The following is a 21,759-nucleotide window of genomic DNA, read 5'->3' as shown; positions in this document are numbered from 1 at the left end:
TTTGCAATAGCCAATAGTAAACTAGCATTGCACCCGCCTCTGCTGCAGTTCTTTATCAGGTCCATCAGCAGAGGGCGGGTGCAAAGCTAGTTTACTATTGGCTATTGCAAATTGAAATAGCCAATAGGAATCTAGCAATGCATCCAATAGTAAACTAGCATTGCACCCGCCTCTGCTGCAGTTCTTTATCAGGTCCATCAGCAGAGGGCGGGTGCAAAGCTAGTTTACTATTGGCTATTGCAAATTGAAATAGCCAATAGGAATCTAGCAATGCATTGCAATGGGCAAATTTTTTTATTTTTTTTTCTATTCTTCACACCTGGGCGTTTTACAGCGCGCTCCTACGCGCTGTAAAACGCTCAACATGTGAAAACCAATAATTGCCTATGGACATGGTTCCCATCTTGCGCGTTTCTTTTACCGCAAATCGCTGTAAAAACGCGCGCCACGAAACACGCAGCAAACGCGCATATTCCGTACACTCAGGTGTGAACCCAGCCTAATACACAATAATACAACCCCCCTCCATGATCCAGTGGTTGATTAGTTATGTCTGCTCCTTTGGCTGGTGCAGACCTTACTAATCCATACTTTCAGCCGGCGCTCAGAGAAGACTGTCAGAGCGCCAGACGAAAAGAACTGATTGTCCTCACCGCCAGGAGCAGCTATGCGGTCTGCATCCGACAGAGATGTAGTCTATGTAGCTGCTCCCTCAAAGTAAGGTATGCAGTTTGTGACTGTGTGCGTGACTTGTCAGCCAGCTGCAGGCCACATGATACTGGTTCGCGGGCTGGTACTTTGAGACCACTGGTGTAGTGAGTTTAGGCTTCTTTGCAAAATGTATACACTGGATCAAACTGACACTATTCTTCAAAATCACACTGTTCCGGAACTCCATGGTCACCAGAATACCACAACTACCACACCAGAACATTAAACAACACCTGGAAGTATAGAGCAGTTATGACCAGGGCCATTCTTCTTTGCAAAATGTATACACTGGATCAAACTGACACTATTCTTCAAAATCACACTGTTCCGGAACTCCATGGTCACCAGAATACCACAACTACCACACCAGAACATTAAACAACACCTGGAAGTATAGAGCAGTTATGACCAGGGCCATTGTTAAGTTTCATGGCTCATTAAAGAGGAACAGAACTCTTAGACCCCATTCACACTGAGCGACATGGAAATCGCGCGACTTTGAGCGACATTGAGCGACGAGCGACATTGAGCGACGTTGAGCGACGTGTCGCGCGACATCGCGCGACTTCTTCCTATTGGGCTGTATGCAATCAGGAGCAATATCGCTCAAAATCGCTCTAAAAAAGGGTCATGTAGAAGCGACAAGCTACCAGCGACGAGCTACAAGCGATATTGAGCGATATTGAGCGACATTGAGCGACGAGATGTGAACAGCTACATTGAAATGTATTGGTGAAGCTACATAGAGCGATATAGTGCGGAAATATGAGCGATATCGCTACAAAAATCGCGCGATAAATCGCTCAATGTGAACGGGGCCTTAAATCCAGAATTCCCAGTGTTGATTTTTCCCCCAGTTTTGACTTCCCCTGCCTTGTTCTGCACTGTGTCTCTAAGTCGAGGTGACCATCTTGGCAGAGGAAGTGCTGTACTTCCTTATGTCAGAAACTCCAGGAAGGAGAACAGTGAGCAGCACAGTAGGGACATCAACAAATCTCACTCCACATCTCCTGGTCATGAGGGCAACTTGTATGAGGGGCCCACTTCCATGGGAGTGAGGCGACCCATAGTACTTTTTCTGGTATGTCTTTTTGTCTGTTTGTTCATTTTAATTACAGGGTCGCTGTCCCTTTAAGAAAACGCCTCGGGAGGAGCTTTGGGCGGGAAAATCCTCTCTTCTGGAAGCTTCTGGAACTTTCTCCAGCGCCAGTTTCTCCCTATAAAAGGCAGGATTTCGCCTGGATCAGTGTCCAGTTGGCTGACCACAGCACAAGCAAGCTCCCCTCCGTCCTCCCCCTAGTTGCGGCATTTTATGTGGATCCTGTCACCTCTATTTGGTTGAGGGGGATCTTTGATGAATTGATGCTTTGGTCTTGCTCAAGTTTTTTTTATGACTGAGCAATAGTTGGTGGTATTTAATTGATGGTAATTTGATTCAATAAAGTTGTATTTATTAATACCAATAAAGTGTTGCGGCCATAAATTGCCAAAATAATTTGTGCGTGGAGCTTTTATTTATTTTATTATAGGTTTATTGAGTGTCTCCTGCATTCCCATGAGACTAGCAGTCAGAGACAGTGGTGTCTTAGATCTCACACTACAGATATATAACTAATAGGCTCTAGGCACAGGAGTGCCTAGGCACCCTCACATACCAAGAAGTGCATTGCTATTTGTCAGGAGGAATTAACCAGTTGACATCCGCGGTCTATTGGCTATTGCAAATTGAAATAGCCAATAGGAATCTAGCAATGCATTGCAATGGGCAAATTTTTTTATTTTTTTTTCTATTCTTCACACCTGGGCGTTTTACAGCGCGCTCCTACGCGCTGTAAAACGCTCAACATGTGAAAACCAATAATTGCCTATGGACATGGTTCCCATCTTGCGCGTTTCTTTTACCGCAAATCGCTGTAAAAACGCGCGTCACGAAACACGCAGCAAACGCGCATATTCCGTACACTCAGGTGTGAACCCAGCCTAATACACAATAATACAACCCCCCTCCATGATCCAGTGGTTGATTAGTTATGTCTGCTCCTTTGGCTGGTGCAGACCTTACTAATCCATACTTTCAGCCGGCGCTCAGAGAAGACTGTCAGAGCGCCAGACGAAAAGAACTGATTGTCGTCACCGCCAGGAGCAGCTATGCGGTCTGCATCCGACAGAGATGTAGTCTATGTAGCTGCTCCCTCAAAGTAAGGTATGCAGTTTGTGACTGTGTGCGTGACTTGTCAGCCAGCTGCAGGCCACATGATACTGGTTCGCGGGCTGGTACTTTGAGACCACTGGTGTAGTGAGTTTAGGCTTCTTTGCAAAATGTATACACTGGATCAAACTGACACTATTCTTCAAAATCACACTGTTCCGGAACTCCATGGTCACCAGAATACCACAACTACCACACCAGAACATTAAACAACACCTGGAAGTATAGAGCAGTTATGACCAGGGCCATTGTTAAGTTTCATGGCTCATTAAAGAGGAACAGAACTCTTAAATCCAGAATTCCCAGTGTTGATTTTTCCCCCAGTTTTGACTTCCCCTGCCTTGTTCTGCACTGTGTCTCTAAGTCGAGGTGACCATCTTGGCAGAGGAAGGGCTGTACTTCCTTATGTCAGAAACTCCAGGAAGGAGAACAGTGAGCAGCACAGTAGGGACATCAACAAATCTCACTCCACATCTCCTGGTCATGAGGGCAACTTGTATGAGGGGCCCACTTCCATGGGAGTGAGGCGACCCATAGTACTTTTTCTGGTATGTCTTTTTGTCTGTTTGTTCATTTTAATTACAGGGTCGCTGTCCCTTTAAGAAAACGCCTCGGGAGGAGCTTTGGGCGGGAAAATCCTCTCTTCTGGAAGCTTCTGGAACTTTCTCCAGCGCCAGTTTCTCCCTATAAAAGGCAGGATTTCGCCTGGATCAGTGTCCAGTTGGCTGACCACAGCACAAGCAAGCTCCCCTCCGTCCTCCCCCTAGTTGCGGCATTTTATGTGGATCCTGTCACCTCTATTTGGTTGAGGGGGATCTTTGATGAATTGATGCTTTGGTCTTGCTCAAGTTTTTTTTATGACTGAGCAATAGTTGGTGGTATTTAATTGATGGTAATTTGATTCAATAAAGTTGTATTTATTAATACCAATAAAGTGTTGCGGCCATAAATTGCCAAAATAATTTGTGCGTGGAGCTTTTATTTATTTTATTATAGGTTTATTGAGTGTCTCCTGCATTCCCATGAGACTAGCAGTCAGAGACAGTGGTGTCTTAGATCTCACACTACAGATATATAACTAATAGGCTCTAGGCACAGGAGTGCCTAGGCACCCTCACATACCAAGAAGTGCATTGCTATTTTAGCGGATCCCGGGAATCAAGGTGAGGGGTCAGGGGGGGAAAAAAAACGTTTTTTTACTACGGGCGGACGGCAAGAGGTTAAAGACAAAAGGCAAATTTTTTAGAGTACTGCTGAGGCACAATTAACATTTGGCATGAGTAATTGAGGAGGTGGGGCAACACATCTTTTTTCTTAGATAAAAATGATATTTACATAACAGAGTACTCTAAATTTCAAGGCTCCTGAAGATTGCTAAAGCTACATGCAAGCAGCTGGATGAGGCTTCTGTTACATGCTAAGTGATATCTAATAGCAGTTGGATGATTACAGGCTTCATGTAAAGAGAACCAGCAATGGGCTTCAGAACCTCTACCTTTACCCCCTTCAATTAAAAATCATATCAGCATGCAGTTCTGCATTTAAAATCATATTACATTCAATAGTTACACAAACATGTTTTTCATTTACTTACAAATAGAGTTTATCTACTTCCTGGTCCAGTTTTGGCACACATTATGTAATGTGCCCAAGTGTTGCATCCTGGGAAGGTTACATCAGCAGAGCATTGCAGGGAAATCTCATCTGTAATCTCATGAGATTTTAGGGAAAGGCATTTTCCTCCCCTGAGATGATGTGCATGGTCACATGTCGTAGACACATGTGCCAGAGTACCAGGAAGTAAAGGGAGATCGAGTTACCTGCCCTTAGTTAACATGGCCACTGTGATAAGACTGGGAAACATTATTCATTTTTCATGTAATCCTGACAGAACCTTTATTATATGATTTTTTTTTTCTTCAATGTGTCTGGTATGAGTACTGGGCTCAGGTAGTAGATAGGACAAACAACCAGACACTGATGCTTGGACAAGGAGAGAATACAAGTAATATGCAACTCTGCAACTTAAAAAACTATATAAAGTCGTAATGAAGATACACATTGGTGACTGTTCTCATTAAATATGGTGATTTGATTGGCTGTCTGGAGATAATGCATATTTCTCATCACCACTTGTCTTTGTACTGATTTACTCAATAAGTTCAACTCAGCTACTTTAATTTGTGTTTGAAGGGAAAAAGTATTCACTTTCCCTTATTAAAGCACAAAGGTGATGTCAATATTTTATATTAATATTTAGCTTGGAAAAATCAAGGAAACATCTATATTTACCAGGAACCATTTCAAACAAAGTCGTTTAAAAAGAACCAAGTACAAATAAAGAAAGAGATGAGCCTGTAGTCCCCGTGGCAGAAATAAACAGATTTAATTACATAATGGAGCAGACAATTTCCTTTTTCAAAACTCTACCTCAGATGTCACCCAGACTGAACCACTCGTAAAAAAAAATGTTGCATCTCTGACCATTTAATTAGCTATTTATACTCCGGCCAGAAGCGACATAGCCATTTATCTGTCCTGGAGCATATTGAATAGCTGTCCAGGCAGACTCATTTGAGTCTCAGTCAACATATGACCTGTATATGCTTTCCAAAGGCATTTGATTACAAAATAGTGAATCCTTTCAGTTCATTTCTGGCACTGGGCAGTAAAGTTTCATGTTATGTGAGAATATTAACCACAAGCCTTTTTTTTCCCTGTGTAACTGCAAATACAAGCCTTCAAGCTTCGGCCTAACTGAAAGACGGCCATTATGCGCTCAACACTGTTTGACTGTGTATATGTACCCTGGATTCAGTCCAACTGCATCCAACCCCTTTTAACATTTCCGAAGACCAGACGCTGATCTCAACCAAGAGGCTTTTTTTCCCTTACTAACAATTTACTTCTCAAATGTAAAAAGCCGGAGAGAGTTCTCACAGTGGAAATATTAGATTATTCCACAATGCCCTCTTCTTAAGAACAATAGCCTGTACTGAGACATGTGCAGGATGGTTCAATAGAGCGGTTCAAAGTGCAATGAATGTACGCAAAGTGCAGTAAACCATGGCAAGCGCGTGACAATTTTTTAAAACTGGTCTGACCTCAATAAAGTCAGAACTGATTGGTCAGAGTGTTGTTTCTCAGGATGTGTAGGTTCCATTACACAATTTGGAACCAAGGGGCCACTGGGGACCCTTTTAACCCTTAAACTGGACATACACTGTTATATTTTTTTAGTTCAAAACGAAAGTTTAATGACAATAATATAACAGATTCCTCCATCTACATTAAACATTATGGATGGACTATTCTCCCACTACAGCTGTTATACTGTAATAAGACAGTAGCGGGTGTGCTGCTGTCAGATTACCTGAAGAGTGACAGCAGCCAACTGGCTGCAGTCACTGTTTGCCCCAACATTTCCCAACCAGCTTGTTTGATTTTCTGATTGAAGAATACCGGATTAAAGGGGGCTGTCAGGAAGCCAGAACCAGAGTTTGTGCCCAATGGTCGGCGCATGCGCCTGCTTTTGCCTATCGAGCATTGCCAGGTCATGCATGTTTTCATGTGCGCGCTGACGTGTAATTCGAACTCTGGCGCCCTTAGGGCTTTATAGGCTGTGACATCCATTCCTCCTGTGCTGTGTGATTGTCAGATACACCCATGCTCCTGAGTCCCTGTGTTCTGATCTGATTACCCGTTACTGACCTGGCTTGTCTTGACCTTGCCTTTCTTCTGACCTCCGCTCCTGTCTAACGCCTTGTACTGCACCGACTACACATTGCTGACCTTGGCCTGTTCCTGTCTGTCGCCTGGTATCTCGCTGCCTGCCTGTTAATTACTTGGCCTGCCACGACCACGAATTGTCTAAAGACCCGTTCCCCAAAGTGCTCCTCTTCTGCGCCAGCACCCCACCCCGTGTCTACTAGCATCACAGACACTACTACCTGGCAGAGTCATCTTTATCCGGCACTCGCGCCCCTTCACCCCATTCAGGTGCTCTGGGACCAGAGCTGCAAGGGAGACCGCCCTTCTCACATCAGACTCCCCAAAAATATGTGACAGGTGCCAACAGAGCCACCCACTGATCAAATTTTGGCTGGTATATCAAGCCAGCTTTAGCCTGCAGTGTTGGAGGGATCTGCAAACAGCATAATAAAATGTGAGCACAGGCATAAAATGTTGTCTGTATGCAGTATGCAGGTAAACATTTCTGTCGCGTTTACATGCATACAGAACAAATGTACACTCTTAGTTGCTAGAAAACTAGACAACCCGAACTGCCTGCATCCTTGCAGCAATGTAGGTGAAGCTAGTGTTTTTTAAAATATATTACATGCGATTCTTGTGAATTCAGTTCCCCATCCACTCCTGACTGCTGGCGGGAGGAGACTTTTTTTTTTTTTGTCTGTGCATGATTTAAAACAACTACCAACACTGGCCATCAAAGCATACCTGATGAGGAGCTGCAACACCTAGCCATGCTGTCTCTGCCACTCTGGCCAATGAAATGATATACAAATAGGGAAAGGCTCCATCTCTTTCCTGGCAATCATTTCACTATCAGGTCCACTCTCATGGCTGATAGGAGGAGCCATTTTGTTGCATGTATATATTTTTAAACAGCTCCACCCACCGGCTGTTAGAGTAGACCTAATGGGGAACCACCACACCAAGCCATGCTGGCTCCGTCCCGCCTCACCCCCCCAAAAAAAATTATATACAGACAGGCACATGTTCCTCCCATCTGTTAGCTGGCCAGTGGGAGGGGCCATTTCTGCCTATGTATAATTTGATTGGTGAATCAAACACAGACAGAAATTACTCCTCCCACTCGCCATCCAGCAGACCTGATAGGGAACTGCAACATTTACATGGCCACCCTGAATGAGTAAGTTAGTCACCAGTAGCCATGCATGCACAGAATGTCTGCCCCCACCCCAGAGCTACTGTATGAGGGTAGAAGCCATTGGACCACCAGGGAAAGACTGGAGAGGTGTTTGTTGACTGCTAGTGTTGTGAGACTATCCCCACCCTCACGGGAGTGATGTTTTTTTGATGTTTAAGGCTCCCTCCTAAGTGGCCTTATCGTAGTAGTCTGAATGCCTTCCTCCTGATGACGCCGCCAGGTGAAAAGTGTTGTGAAAGTAAAACACTTCTACCAACCAATCACAACTACACAACTACTTACCTGTTGAATCATGGACATAACATTCAGACCATTCGGTATTTGCGGTTTACAGAAGACGTTTGCATTGAAGCTTACCTACACTGGTTTTACTAATGCCTTATATATATATATATATATGTATATTAGTTGTTAACATGTAGAATAACATGTAAAATATTTTGTTTTAATGTACTTGTACAGGCACCTTTAAAAAACTTACCCATATTTCCATTGGTTTAATTGTGTAGTTTAAGGGTTTGTTGCTTATAGCTAGGATTAGGGTCCATGTTTGTCTGAATAAAGGACATTAGGTGGCTCAAGCCCCTTGCCTCCCAGCTCCTGCCACCTAGCGTCCTTTGCTGCTAATAGAATACAAAATCCCTTTTATTCCCATTTGTAAACGCGTCAATCTTGGCTGACTGCGGCCGGTGGACGGTGATGTGACCGGAGGCAATCGCGTTACATAGTCGGGGCGATACCATGTTGGGTTAAAAGACAGTGTGGCCTCTTGTTTGTTGTTAAAGCGTGATGAAAACGTTTGCGTGTGAGTACATATAACCCTTGTTTTATTTATTTTAATAAACGATTTTACACACGGAGGTGGCGCTCTGTTCTCTTTTGTTTAGTAAGTAGCAAGTGCTGCCTTCCGTCTGCCCATCGCTTTCAACAACTTCCTGGATCTTCAGTGTTCTCTGTATCTCTTTCGCAGCAGCTTGATGTGATGCAATCTCAATTTCTCAAGACTACATATTCCATAATGCATTGCTTCCAGCAAGCAATGATAATGTTACATTGTTCAGACGAATTGTAGTTCAGAAGACAGGCTCTGTGAGAGTTGTGTTACAAGGAAGTTTATATTCACAGGGCTGAGTGAAACCATATCAGTGTATTAAGGAAGTAGATCCTATGGGCATCTTCGATAGGAAAGTTTACCAACTTCTAGATGGATATGGGATATGGAGTGGGATAAAACTTCAATATTAAAATACATATTTATTTTTAGTTTTTAACTAGATAACCCTACAATGGCCATTGACTGGAAAAACTGTCAACTCTTATGCTAGTGTTGATGAACTTGTGCTTAGTAAATAGTAGAACATACATTTTTGGCAATAAAGCTTGTTGTAGCAACTAAAGCAGATTGGAGGTATTTTGGCAAAATTCCTCTGAGTTCAGTTAATTCCTATTATTGGAATACCTTGATTGAATGGCATGCATTAGATCATATCATAGCTTTCTAGGAGTAATTCTAAAATTTGGAATATCCTCTACATGAGCCTCTGTGTTGTTGATGTACTCCTGTGTTTTGGATCACTGTCATTTTGCATGAGCCAACTTCTTTTCATTATTAAATCCCAGATATCGTGACATTCTGCTGTAACATTTCCTGACATTGCTTAAAAAATTCACTGGTCCCATGGGGCAGAGAAGCAGCCCCTTGAAATTATATTCTTTCCATCTTGTCTCAAGGATGATGTCTTGGTGTTGGTATGCAGCATTGTGCCTTTTCCAAACAATAACATCTGTACTCTCGAGTTCCATTTTTTTCCTTATCTATGAATAGAACAGATGTGCTGCACAACATGCAGGGGAGCTTTAGTAAGCCGGAGATGAGAAGCAATGTGCTTTTTAAGAACAGCAGTTTACTCGAACTTTTCAGGAACACTACTGTAAATCTTCTAAATGTTTTTGTTTCACTATACTTATTCACACATGTTTTATCAAGCGCATCTAATCCCAAAAGCAAAAAAATGTATATATTGCACCTTACCAATTCTTAGATGTGGTAACTGCATTAGATTTCATTTTTCATGCCTATATCTTTTTCAGCAAGTAGAGAACATACCCATTGATCTTGCCAGAAATTGATCTTGCCAGAAATGCAATGTACTTTTCACTTCCTGCAAAGAAGAAGGTATAACACAGAAAAAAATGACTCTTCCCTTTTAGATGACCCAGTCTGCAGTTTCAGTCACTAGCCAGAAAGCAGAAGGTGTCTGCTGTCCATTTAGCTCACTTGTTCTGCCTGATGAAGGGGATCCTGTGTGACCCCGAAACGTTGCAATAAGTGTATTGTTGCATGATGCGTCAATAAAAGACATTTTTCTACTTTGGAGTGCCGGTGTCCATAACTCTTTATACTTTGCCTGGATGGTGGCCATCCGTCGACTACTGATGCACCCAACCCATTCATCAAGGATTTAGCGGTAAGGAGTGCAATGGGTACACTGACTATTACTGTCCATTTAGCTAACCCCATCATGCTGTGGGATTGCTTTGCCATGCATTAAATATTTGTAAAACACACACGGTACAAAAAAGAAACAAAAAAAGTCAGTTTAGGAACTAAAAAAACAAAGAAAAGAAAACTAAAATGGACTTAAAACCATTATAGTTTTTCTTTAACCCTTTTCTGCCACCGATGTAAGGCATATGGTGGAACAGAAACACTTGCAGCTGAACAGCTCAGTATTGGAATCCCTACTCTTGCTATAAGTTTATGGTCACTTGACCATGAACTTATACTAGAATAGTCCCCCTGACTCTGCTGAATACTGAGCAGCTGCAAGAAACCGCTGATCATAGCCATTCATTAAAAGTATGACCTCCCCCTGCCGCTACCACCGTCTCCCCACTGTGTGCCTCCATCAGCACACCGCCGATCCCCACTGTGTATTCTCCAACCCCCACTGCAGGTTCTCCCCACATTTTTGTGACTTCCGATCCCTTGCCTGTCCTGCCAGAGACCCCAGGGGAGCTGCCGGTTATTTGATTGTTTAGGATGGCAAGGGGGCTCAGCAAATATGAGTCTCATAATTCCTATGTGTCAGAATTTGTTTTCATGTGGACTTGTTACTGAATAGGCCACTATAAAATCCTGGCATCTTAGGACAGTCACAGCTTTGCTGTTGGAAATCTCTTTTTTATATGGCTGCTCTAGACCTTTGCCTCCTGCAGGACACAGATTAACAGAATTAAAACGGAAACCTATCCAGTTGCAGGAGGATTGAGGTGCTTAATTCACCTATAGAAAGCAGTTTAGGGCATATCATCTGAAGCTTGTAAAGGGGGCCAGATGATTCCGTTTAAAATACTGCTGAGCCTCTTCGCTATCTTCTAGCAAAATAAACACACACTAATGGTGTTTAAGGAGATTACATTCCAGAGCGTGTTTGAATGTAACTCTGCTTCAAGTGACATAAAAGGTAATGTATGATGTTTAAACTAAATCAGTAAAACATACATATCACTCCGGCTACTAATGACGTATGGCATTCTTAAAGCCAAACTACCAGATGTAAATAATGAAGAAACAGTTGAAGATGGCACGTATCTTATGTTCTCAAAAATTACGGCATTAAATGACATTCCACAAAAACTACTGCAAAAAAATACAGCCTCAAAAAGAGATGTCCACAGCAACAACACCTCTGATGTTTTTTCCTGGCAGCTGACTGGAGGATGCAGGTTACTTTGCTCCTTGTACAGTAAACAGGATTAAAGCGGAATTCCGTTTACCCCACTCGCTTTAAGTTCCAGTGACAATGGCCAACTGGACGAATAGAGAAAGTGAATCTCTTCAGCTAGCTTACAGATAGTAATAGAAACCGGACGGCGCTTCTAACCCTTTACTTTGTCCAAAACTAGATTAAATGTGGTCTCGCTGTTTACTTAGTTTTGTAATCTAAACATCTCTGCCAGTTAGTCAATAAAGCTTGGTCCTTGAACCGCCCCAGCATCCTGACTGGACAATAAAGAAGCATAACCCCACATATGAAATCATCACCCTGTTCATTCTGCACCTGTCAGGAAGCTTTCAATGTTAGACTGACAGCCCATGCAATGCACTGCGGTCTGATTGGTTTACTTTGCTGCCCATTAATCTACCTTCCGAGTCTTGCTCTTTATGGAATTACAAGCCAATATAAATATTGATGCCAATGCTGTTCCTAGTTGTTTTTTTTAAAAGAAGAAATCTGGCTACCCTCGCACTACAAGAGTTTAGTACTTTTGTCTAGGGAGCTCCGACAAAGCAGATCTACTCACTTGATCCTCAGTGGCCAGCACTCACCTCTCTCCACCTTTGCTCCGGCTGTGGAATGTCAATCGGTGTCCTCATGTCAAATGCAAGTCAATAGACCTGCAAAAGACTTGATGACTTAGACCGCCAGAAGCCAGGGGAGAAGAGGCTGCGGGAATTGGTTTAGCAGCCCAGTGGGACCGAGGATCAGGTAAGTATATCTGATGTATCTGAGCCTCCTAGACATAACCAGCACTTACCCTTGTATTACAGGGGTAGCCCTACTGCAATGGTAAAAGCTGGTCATACACTGTTCCATTTAAATTCAACCTGTGGGCTGAATGAAAAAAAAATAGAACTGATTCCTACATCCATGCTAAACAGCATGGATGGATGAATCCCCGCTGTTTCTATTGTAGTCTGAGTCTATTGTAGCCACTGTCCGAACACAAGAACGGCACTTGAAGCCGATTGGCTGCTAGCACCATTCGGGCCAAAGATTTTCCTACCAGCGCCTTCCATCTTCTGATCAAGAGATGGGGGGTGAAAGTGTGCCAACAGGGGCACCCAGTGCCAAATTCACGAAGCGCAAGTTTTTTAAAATTCCCAGAGTTCCCCTTTAAAATATAACTAGATTTTTTTTAACATCTGTCCGAAATTCAGATTTAATCATTGTCAGTGTGCAAGTATATGGAGCAACACATGCTTATTGACTTGTCAAAGGAAAATCCATATGCCAAGGATCACATAATAGAATAATCTAGATTCATCATCTTGTGTTTTATGAAGGAATCACTATTTTGTACACACTAGACTTCCATTTCCACAGCAGTACAGGAAGTTTCATTGTGAAGATCCTCAAGGACACAGCAGGAAGCCAACAAAGTGTGACAGACCTATTCAAGCTTCAGAGAAAAAGATCATCAATAAATTTAGCATCAAGTGACAATAAGATGAATGGGTGGTGCCCTGGTGCCATGCTAATTCTTTTGACATTCACAATTTACTGGGGGAATTATTTATATAGAAACATGAGCAAGCCAGTAACTGAATTATATCCTGACCTTTGCGTGGTATTCATAGCTATGGAAACATAACCAATTATGTTTAGCCCTACTTAAAAGTAAGGGTGCATTGTAAGGGTAAATATCATTATGATTGATAGAGCTTATATTCCACAGACAACCTGCCGTGTTAGCCTGAGCCAAAGGGTGCAATGAATGCCCATTTATGTACAATCTCACATGCACACCATCCCTAAGGCTGATGTCACAAGGGGAATTTTGTGGCAGTGATTCCTCACAGATACCATTTGCTAACTTCGGAGATTTAAGTTGATTTGCAGCTTTGTAAATGCTGAAGGCACTACCAATTTGTTGCCAAGAATCATTTTGCTTCATCGTTACCTTTCCTTCAGTGATTTGTAGCCAAGCCTTAAGGTAAATGGAGAGTGATTGTTGATGGCAAGTTTCTTGTTGGCATGAAACACTACCAAAACTCAAAATCGTTGAGTGACTGAACTACACATTGCAAAATAAATTATGTTAATGAGTTAACAATTTATTTGAAATAACTAATTTTCTTGGCATGATATCACCGAAAATATATAAAGAATCATTACAAGATCACCCGTGTGACGTCAGCCTTACTGTTACATATTTCAAAGTTTAAAATTACCTAGTCTCATAGCAATCTTCAACATGGGATGTACTTGGCGTTCCAATTATCTTGTTTTAGATATCTATGTGGATATATAACCATCTTTTCATAATTATATTGTCAATTCATGTTCCTAATAACTGTTTTGTAAGTCTGATTGTGATGTGTAATTGCCGTACTTCTGCCATAGTATTCCAGCACCTGACTGTACTGATCACACATTGGATGTTTATGCAGTTCTGACACTAGGATTGCACAGAAAACTGTGGGAATATCACTAAAGTAAAACACTTTTCATTTTAGGTCATATGGATGCAAAATACTAATGGCCCCAACTTGAGATCACATACAATTTGCCTGCGGCCTGAGACACAAAACCATGTCCCTTAACCTTAACTTTTCTATAAAGGAATTTAATAATTCCTCTACTGATGGTGTCCTTGGGTACGCTGTGGAGATTTCGATTGCTCCTGATGGATTGATTATGAAGGGTTACAGCTTATACTTCTGCTCTGAAAAAACTTGCCATAACACAATCCATAGCCCTCCTAAAACAAAACATTTTCTCACCAGTGCTTTACAATTTAGGGAACCATATAAAGAAATCAAAATACAAAGAATGTAGTATATGATCATTTTTTTCACATTCAAAATGCCATAAACACTAGAACACTGTCAAGGGAACACATACAGTACATCTACAATACTTTCTGTTGAATATTTACACACAAAAACATTTTTGTGACCAAACCACACTTGTAGCCTTTTCTTTTTACAGTATACAGGGTATTTTCTATTTAAATTAAAACTCTATCTTTATACACATTTATACCATCTATAATACTGACCATGGAGCTCAAAGGCTCCTTTATAAATTATAGTTCCAGTCACTAGAGACTTGTATTTTATACTAGAACACAGATTTCTAGTCCATAAAGTTAGATTCTGGAATGAGATCGCCTCCATTGTTAATGTTTATTTGTTCCGTTAGATCCTCTTGCGTTGCTGGAAAATGAATCTTTGCCACAGGATCTATCTTGAACAGGGTATCCATTTTTATGAGAGGGTTGATGTTAAATGATTTTTGAAAGGATTTGGAAGTGAAGTAGTAGACAAAGGGGTCAAAACAACAGTTTGTGGTTGCAATGCAAAGAGTTATGGGGTACATTGTCCTTGCAAATCTCTCAACAGAACAATTTGCTATTGCCTGTGAACGAACCAAAGCGTAAAGAAAAAGGATGGAATTGTAGGGGACAAAACACACAACAAAAATGGCAACATGGACAACAATCATCTTCAAAACTTTTTCTTTGTTGGTTCCGATCTGGCACAAGGTTGCTGGTTTTCTTAACGTCCTCAGAACCAATGAGGAGCAGGTCAGGTTCAGCAGTAATGGAATTAGAAACCCAACCACTTCTATAAACATGGTAATCTTCGACAAATAGGTCTTCCAAATGTTTTTGGAGAAGCCTTCAAAACAAGTGGTGCTTGTTGTGGACTTATTGGTGGTGGAAAAAAGTGAAGCAGAGATGCCTCCACTGAGCACTAGGATCCAAACTCCTGCACATACTATAGCAGAATTCCTTCGTGTTCTAATGGTTCGAGAACGGAATGGATAGACAATCGCCAAAAAACGATCCACACTGATACAAGTCAGGAAAAGCATGCTTCCGTAAATGTTGGTCAAAAATGCCGTGCCTGATAACTTACATAAAGTGTCTCCAAAGGGCCAGTGGCGGTTAAAGTTATAAAATATTTTAAAAGGAAGGGTGAATACGAACAGTAGGTCAGACACGGCAAGATTGGTCATGTAAATGGCAGTTTCATTGTGCATCTTCATTCTGAAGCAGAAGACACAAAGGGAAGCACAGTTTGTGATTAACCCCAAGATAAATACCACACTATAAACTGATCCATAGAGGTTGTATTTAAAGGAGTCATCGATGGAGCAGTTACTATTGTAAATGCTGTAATTTTCCATCCCAGGGTCTGGAAGGTTCCACTAAATCCTGCGTGGGTTTAACAGCATCCATAGAAGATTCTAGAAGCAATAATGCCATTTCATCTTTTTGTGCCAAAGCCTGAAGTCAGTTGTAAATATCTTCATTTCCATGGTGCATATCATTATCCTAAACAGAAACAGACCAAAATTGACAATTAGGTATATTCAGACAGTCTACAATTCAACAATAATGAGCACACATTGTTACCAAAGTATTAAGCAAGGAAATGGCTTAACTTTAATTGTGCAAAATGTGATTTTCAGAAAGCAGGAGGCTACATTTTAAAGGGGTAATTAAAAACACCAGGCAGAAATTTCAAAAACTAGAAAAAAAAAAAAAGTAGTACACTACTATGCAGTCATATGCCATATTTCCCAAAAGCTCAATTATATTTTCCATTGTCAGAGAGGAATATCCACTGCTTTCCAAATGCATGCTGACACAAAATCTTTGCCATTTTAAAAAGTAATGCGTTTATAACCGCAGACAAAAAGAGCCACCTATCTGAAAGCAGCATTAGCCTATTGTGGTAAAATGGATGGCCATGGGTGGTTCAGAGACCCGCCCAACCATTCAACAGAGGGGAATGCCAGTGAAAAGAGTTTCGACATTCTGTTCAAAGCTGAACTAAAGGCACATGTAAAAGACAAAACAAATGCGGCTCTGCACTTAGAGAACTATGGGGTTAGAGCTTTTCCCCAGGGTAACGGGATCACACAAACTTGCGTCCTCCAGTCACCCTAAGCTCAGTATACCGTGAGCTACAGCTCACGGTATACTGACACGCCGCAGTATACCGCGAGCTACAGCTCGTGATATACTGAGACGCCGCAGCTGAAACGGATCCCGATAATTATGTCTGGATCTGCGCAGCTGCGGGGGTGACAGCTGGCTCTGCCTATCTAGAGGCAGAGCCAGCTGTACCATCCCCCTCCCCCGTCCTTTCTGCCAGTCAACGCTGGAGGATCGGAGCGGGGAGGGGGGAATCCAGCCCCTGCCCTGTCAAGGCTCTCTGCCGTGACAGGATCGAGAAGTGAGCGAACACCGGTATGTGTTCACTCACTTCCCGATCTACTGAGCCGACCTGTGACAGTTTCATTGTCACAGGTTGGCTAGAACTATGAGGATGAGTGAAAAGCACTCACCTCATAATTCTCCTTTAATACATCAGTATTTTCTTTTACGCAATCAGTGCCAGTACCTGAATTTGACCTGGTTTTAGCCTTTTTTCTGTCCCCTCCCCTCTAGAGGGAAAGGCATCACGATTTGCTGACCACTTCTTGCTGACCACACTGCAGAGCTTATGTGTGAACATAGGACATACTAATGAGGAGAGAGCAGAGTAACAGAGGTGAGCTCCTCAGTCTGCTGCATCTTTTACTGTCCACTCCCAAGCTGGGGGGTAGGGGATGGACCTGTGAATGTTTCTAAAACTGTAAGCATAGAAAAATCAAGATATGCTGTGCTGCCAGAGGTGTGTAAATCCCAGAAATGGATTGACAAGTACAAATCCTTTGGCAGATAAAACAGCTCCCATATATCATTTAATCTATGGTTCACCTGGAGTTAAGCTTTGAGAACCTAAATCACTTAAAGGTATTTTGCAGTTTGACATCTGTCTTAGTAATATCCCCTTTGCACACTGTGCCGATGTACCCCAGAATCCAATGGGTGCTGGAACAACTGGTTGAGGGCGCCACCACTGTATGCTATCTAGAACATATGTTATCTGCACACCATTCTGCTTTGGAATCTCATTTTTATTTGTATTCCTTTCCATTTTGATGCTAAAAAGGAATATACCAGATGTCATGCTAAAGTTATATGAATAAAGATGACATTTTGAAGCAGAATGGTGTGCGGACAGCATATCTTCTAGCTAAGTTTGGCAACCTTCTTCTTTCAGAGACTCATGTTCTATTGCGGTCATAGCAACAAATATACAGGGTGGAAGCTCAAAAGCCTTCCATGCTCCACAATGGTGGTATTGAAAACAATACACTCCGTGTGGCTGATATATTCTCTCAATAATTGATAAAAAGATGTAGTCTTCAATCCAGCTAGCAGTTAAAGCACTTTTTTTTTTTTTTTTTTTAAGAAAAGCATTGTTTTACTTCTTCCTAAGCTGAAAAGTACATTTTTATAAACAGCTAAACAAGTGATCATTGCAGCCTCATCCGATATCAGACAGCATATATTTCTAACTTTCATTCAAATGCTCCCTCTTTAGTTATTCATTGGGGTTGAGCATATTCATGTCTTTACTTATCCTAGTAAATGAGGTGAAAATTCACTCACTCAATGAATAACCAAATGTGCAAGAAACATTTAAAAATAGCAAAAACCTGTATTTTTGCTTAATTATTGTTGAGGCAGCACAAATTCACCCAGTTCACCAAGCAAAGTCAATTTTCTCTTTGCAATGTGAACTGAAAACATTATAGATCCCATTTAAATGAGTCTGTAAGTGCGCTGAGCCACTGGATTTTCCTAAGCTCCAAACTCCACATTTAGGGCCCACTCATACTATTGCAGTTTGTTACTGCACATGCGTTAATACGTGTTATTCCATGTGTTAATGTGCATTGTGCCCATTTGTTTTGAAGAGCTAACACCCTAGAGCAAACCAAAACAGGTGCATATAGCCTTTCTGGCAGTGCACCGCAACAGTCAATTGCTGCCTGTTGTGCTGTGTTGCAATGCATGGCGTGTTGGGGTGATATACAGAATGAATGCCACCACATCCTACAAACAGGTAATGTGCATTGCCACGCATTGTGTTAACATGCGCTTTAGTGCCCTTAGTGCAGTAGCAAAAAATGTGAGAGCAATCTGTTAAAAATGTGACAGTTGTATCAAAAGGTAAGCACTGTATTAATAACTAAAAGTATGCACTCAGTGAAAATACACTATACTTTTGCTTTACATCATTACTAAATATCGGAGTTTATTGATTGCATATTTAATATTTAGTTTAGGTAAACACGTGTACAACTATAACCCAATATGACCAGATGGGTGATAAAAATAAAATGACAGAAAGCCACAGAAAAATATAATAACAGGGGAAAGACATTTTTGTGGTGGTGTGTGATATAAATAGGGTGTTTAACATGAAAACCTAAAGGCATTTCAGGACAGAGGAATATAGGTTTTGGCTCAGCTTTAAAACATCTTGGCAATTAAAAAGATGTAAGAGGCACCATTTACTGGCATTACCATATGGGCTGGCTCAGTGACCTTATATAATTGAAAGTTGTCTGTCAACATACAAACAAACCATATAATTTATGGCCAGAAGGGTTCATTTCCAAGACCTGCACTTAAGTTGAAATGTTGTGCCAAGCACGGAGAGCCAACATTAACTTTTGTTTAGTACTACCTAATGTCCACTCCTCTCCCAACACTAGAAAGCCTCCCAAAAAGAGGGACACCTTCCAGCACAATGTATTTAGACAATGGACACACCCTTTCTACGCACCCAGGTTATGTGAACCATTAAGACGGTATATGCCAACAAAGATTGGTTAAACCTAGAATTGTTTTTTTTCCTCATTACATTTCCTTTATTCTGGTTTTTCAAAATGGCAAACAAGATAAGAGATAATATAAAGGATTTAGTGCAGAATAACACTTTTCGTGTTTAAATAGAAACTTTTCACAGAGATCTGTATATCAGACCAGAAGCAACTGAGAAAAGAGGGAGAGAGGGATTTGGTTCCAAATGAGGCCCGATCTCAGAAACAAGTTGCTGGAAGACTGCTCAGGTAAACCTGCACTTTCCCCACACATGGTGCTCTATAATGTATTGCTGGTATTTGTATTCCTCTATAGCTGATGGTACATTGTGCTGTATATTACACAGAGGAATACAAATCCCAGCAATACGTTATACACTGTATGTATAACATATTGCTGGGATTTGTTGTATTCCTATATAGCTGGTGGTATTCTGCATTGCGCTGTATAGAGGACTACAAATCAAGGAATAATACATTATACAGCGCAATGCGGAATACCACCAGCTATAGAGGACTACAAAACCCAGCAATAGTACATTATAAAGCGCAATGCAGAATACCGCCAACTATAATGTACTATTGCTAGGATTTGTTGTATTCCTCTATAGCTGGCGGTATACTGCATTGTGCTGTATAATGTACTATTGCTGGATTTTGTAGTCCTCTATAGCCGATGCCATTCATTGCTGTATAATTTTACACTTTTCATTTCACTATATTGCACACCACACTTTTTTTTCTTTTTTACTTCCACGGCTCCAAGTTTGCTCCTGTGATGGACTGCAATCTCAATACAAACTAGTAGCCCATCACTGGAGCCATTTTTTAAAATGTATTTTAATGTTAAAAATTTTATTCGATTAATCGAACTTAATAAATCGGCTAACTAATCGATTTTGAAAAAAAATTGTTAGCTGCAGCTCTACTTATTAGAGCATCCAGAGTATCAGGATATTTGCTTATTAGAATGCCCAGGATTTCAGAGATCCCAGGGTGCTCTGAAGATAATCTAAATATGCGAGTAGGTACCTACAAGACTGCTGCCTGCTAGAACCCTAAAAACAGTTACGAAGGGGAGCCAAAAGGTTCAATCTAAACAATGTCCAGTGCAAACTTCTGCTAGCATGTGTAACAGCTGACCTAAACAGGAAGGATTGGTCAACTGTCAGCAAATGCACCAACAAAGGTTCTTTATTATAGCCATACAGGCAGATCTTGGGGAATATAACTACGCCACATACACATATGCTGAAAACAGGATCCCTGTAATGAAACATTTACTGGATGATGCATGCTGGTAAAACTCTCCATGTCACTTTCTACTTACCGGTAAGCAGCTCTAGCTTTTCACTGGGGATGCATATGTAATCTTTCAACCTGTTCCATCAAGCTCACACCTAATCTAATTCAATAATTTCATCCATGGAAAAAGTGTTGTGCGAATATACAGTTATTTTGCGCTAGTTTTCTAGATTTTTTACAACCAAGTTTCTGGAGGGCTGTGTCAAGGGTGTGTCTGAAGTTTGAAAAGTTCTGCCACAAATTGAGTCTGTCCTTTCAATCTACATTTGGGTCATGTTAAGTGGTCAACTGTGATGCAAATAGACAGTTTAGACATCATGCCTGCAGGACATAACCTTAAAATGTGTTACTAGATTTGCATCTCTGTAAGGAGATTGCTGTCCCACAGTATGGAAGCATAGCCAACAATTATTAATACAGTGCTCAATAAACTGTACCACACAGGCTTGATGTGATCCTTTGCTTGCCTTTAACCGGTCCCTGGGGTACTTTTCCTCTCTTTATGGACAGCAATGATCGGGCACATTTCCTCTCCTACGGACATTGATATGGCACTATTGCTTCCTACAACATTAATGGGGCACAATTCCTCTCACTGAAACCATTGATGAGATGCTTTTTCTCCCACTTAGGCCAATGATGGGGCACTATTCTTCCCACCGATATCAACTATGGTGCCTCCCACTCACCACAGGTACTAGGAAATGTTTTACTCCCACTCATCAAGCTTGGGGTATTACCTCCCATTGACCACTGGCCACTTTGTTTAGCAGGTTTGAGGACTCCTGCTCTAAGCATTAGCACATTATGTCAGTATCAAAGAAAACAGTTATTACAAAAATCACATTCCAAAAGAGAATATCTATCTATATAGATATTCTCTTTAGGATGTGCTAGATGGATATATCTATCTATCACATCCTAAAGAGAATCTATATACCGTATATACTCGAGTATAAGCCGAGTTTTTCAGCCCATTTTTTGTGCTGAAAAGTGCCCCCCTCGGCTTATACTCGAGTCAGCTTCTCAGTGGTCAGGTTTCTTCTTACTTACCTCGCCGAGCGTCGCGTCACTGCTGCTCCGGTGGGCGGCGCTCCGAGCGGGGTCATCTGGCAGTCTCCGGGTCCTAATTTAGGTGGCCGGAGACTGCCAGATGACCC

The 21,759-nt window shown here is 41.5% G+C and overlaps 1 protein-coding gene across 1 annotated transcript in view; it reads right to left on the bottom strand.

Annotated features, from left to right (window-relative positions):
• Window positions 1–14,401: 14,401 nt before the first annotated feature.
• The window catches only part of LPAR4 (lysophosphatidic acid receptor 4), a 36,453-nt gene continuing 29,095 nt past the window's right edge, over window positions 14,402–21,759 (bottom strand). The window contains exon 2 of the mRNA XM_018566582.1: window positions 14,402–15,902. Within this exon, the coding sequence (XP_018422084.1) occupies window positions 14,699–15,754 (1,056 nt within the window). The 5' untranslated portion in view covers window positions 15,755–15,902 and the 3' untranslated portion in view covers window positions 14,402–14,698. The remainder of the gene's footprint in view (window positions 15,903–21,759) is intronic.

Source organism: Nanorana parkeri, unplaced genomic scaffold, assembly GCF_000935625.1.
Source record: "Nanorana parkeri isolate BGI_ZX_2015 unplaced genomic scaffold, ASM93562v1 scaffold960, whole genome shotgun sequence".
In the NCBI taxonomy this organism is placed as follows: Eukaryota; Metazoa; Chordata; class Amphibia; order Anura; family Dicroglossidae; genus Nanorana; species Nanorana parkeri.
This window is presented reverse-complemented; position numbering and strand designations above follow the sequence as displayed.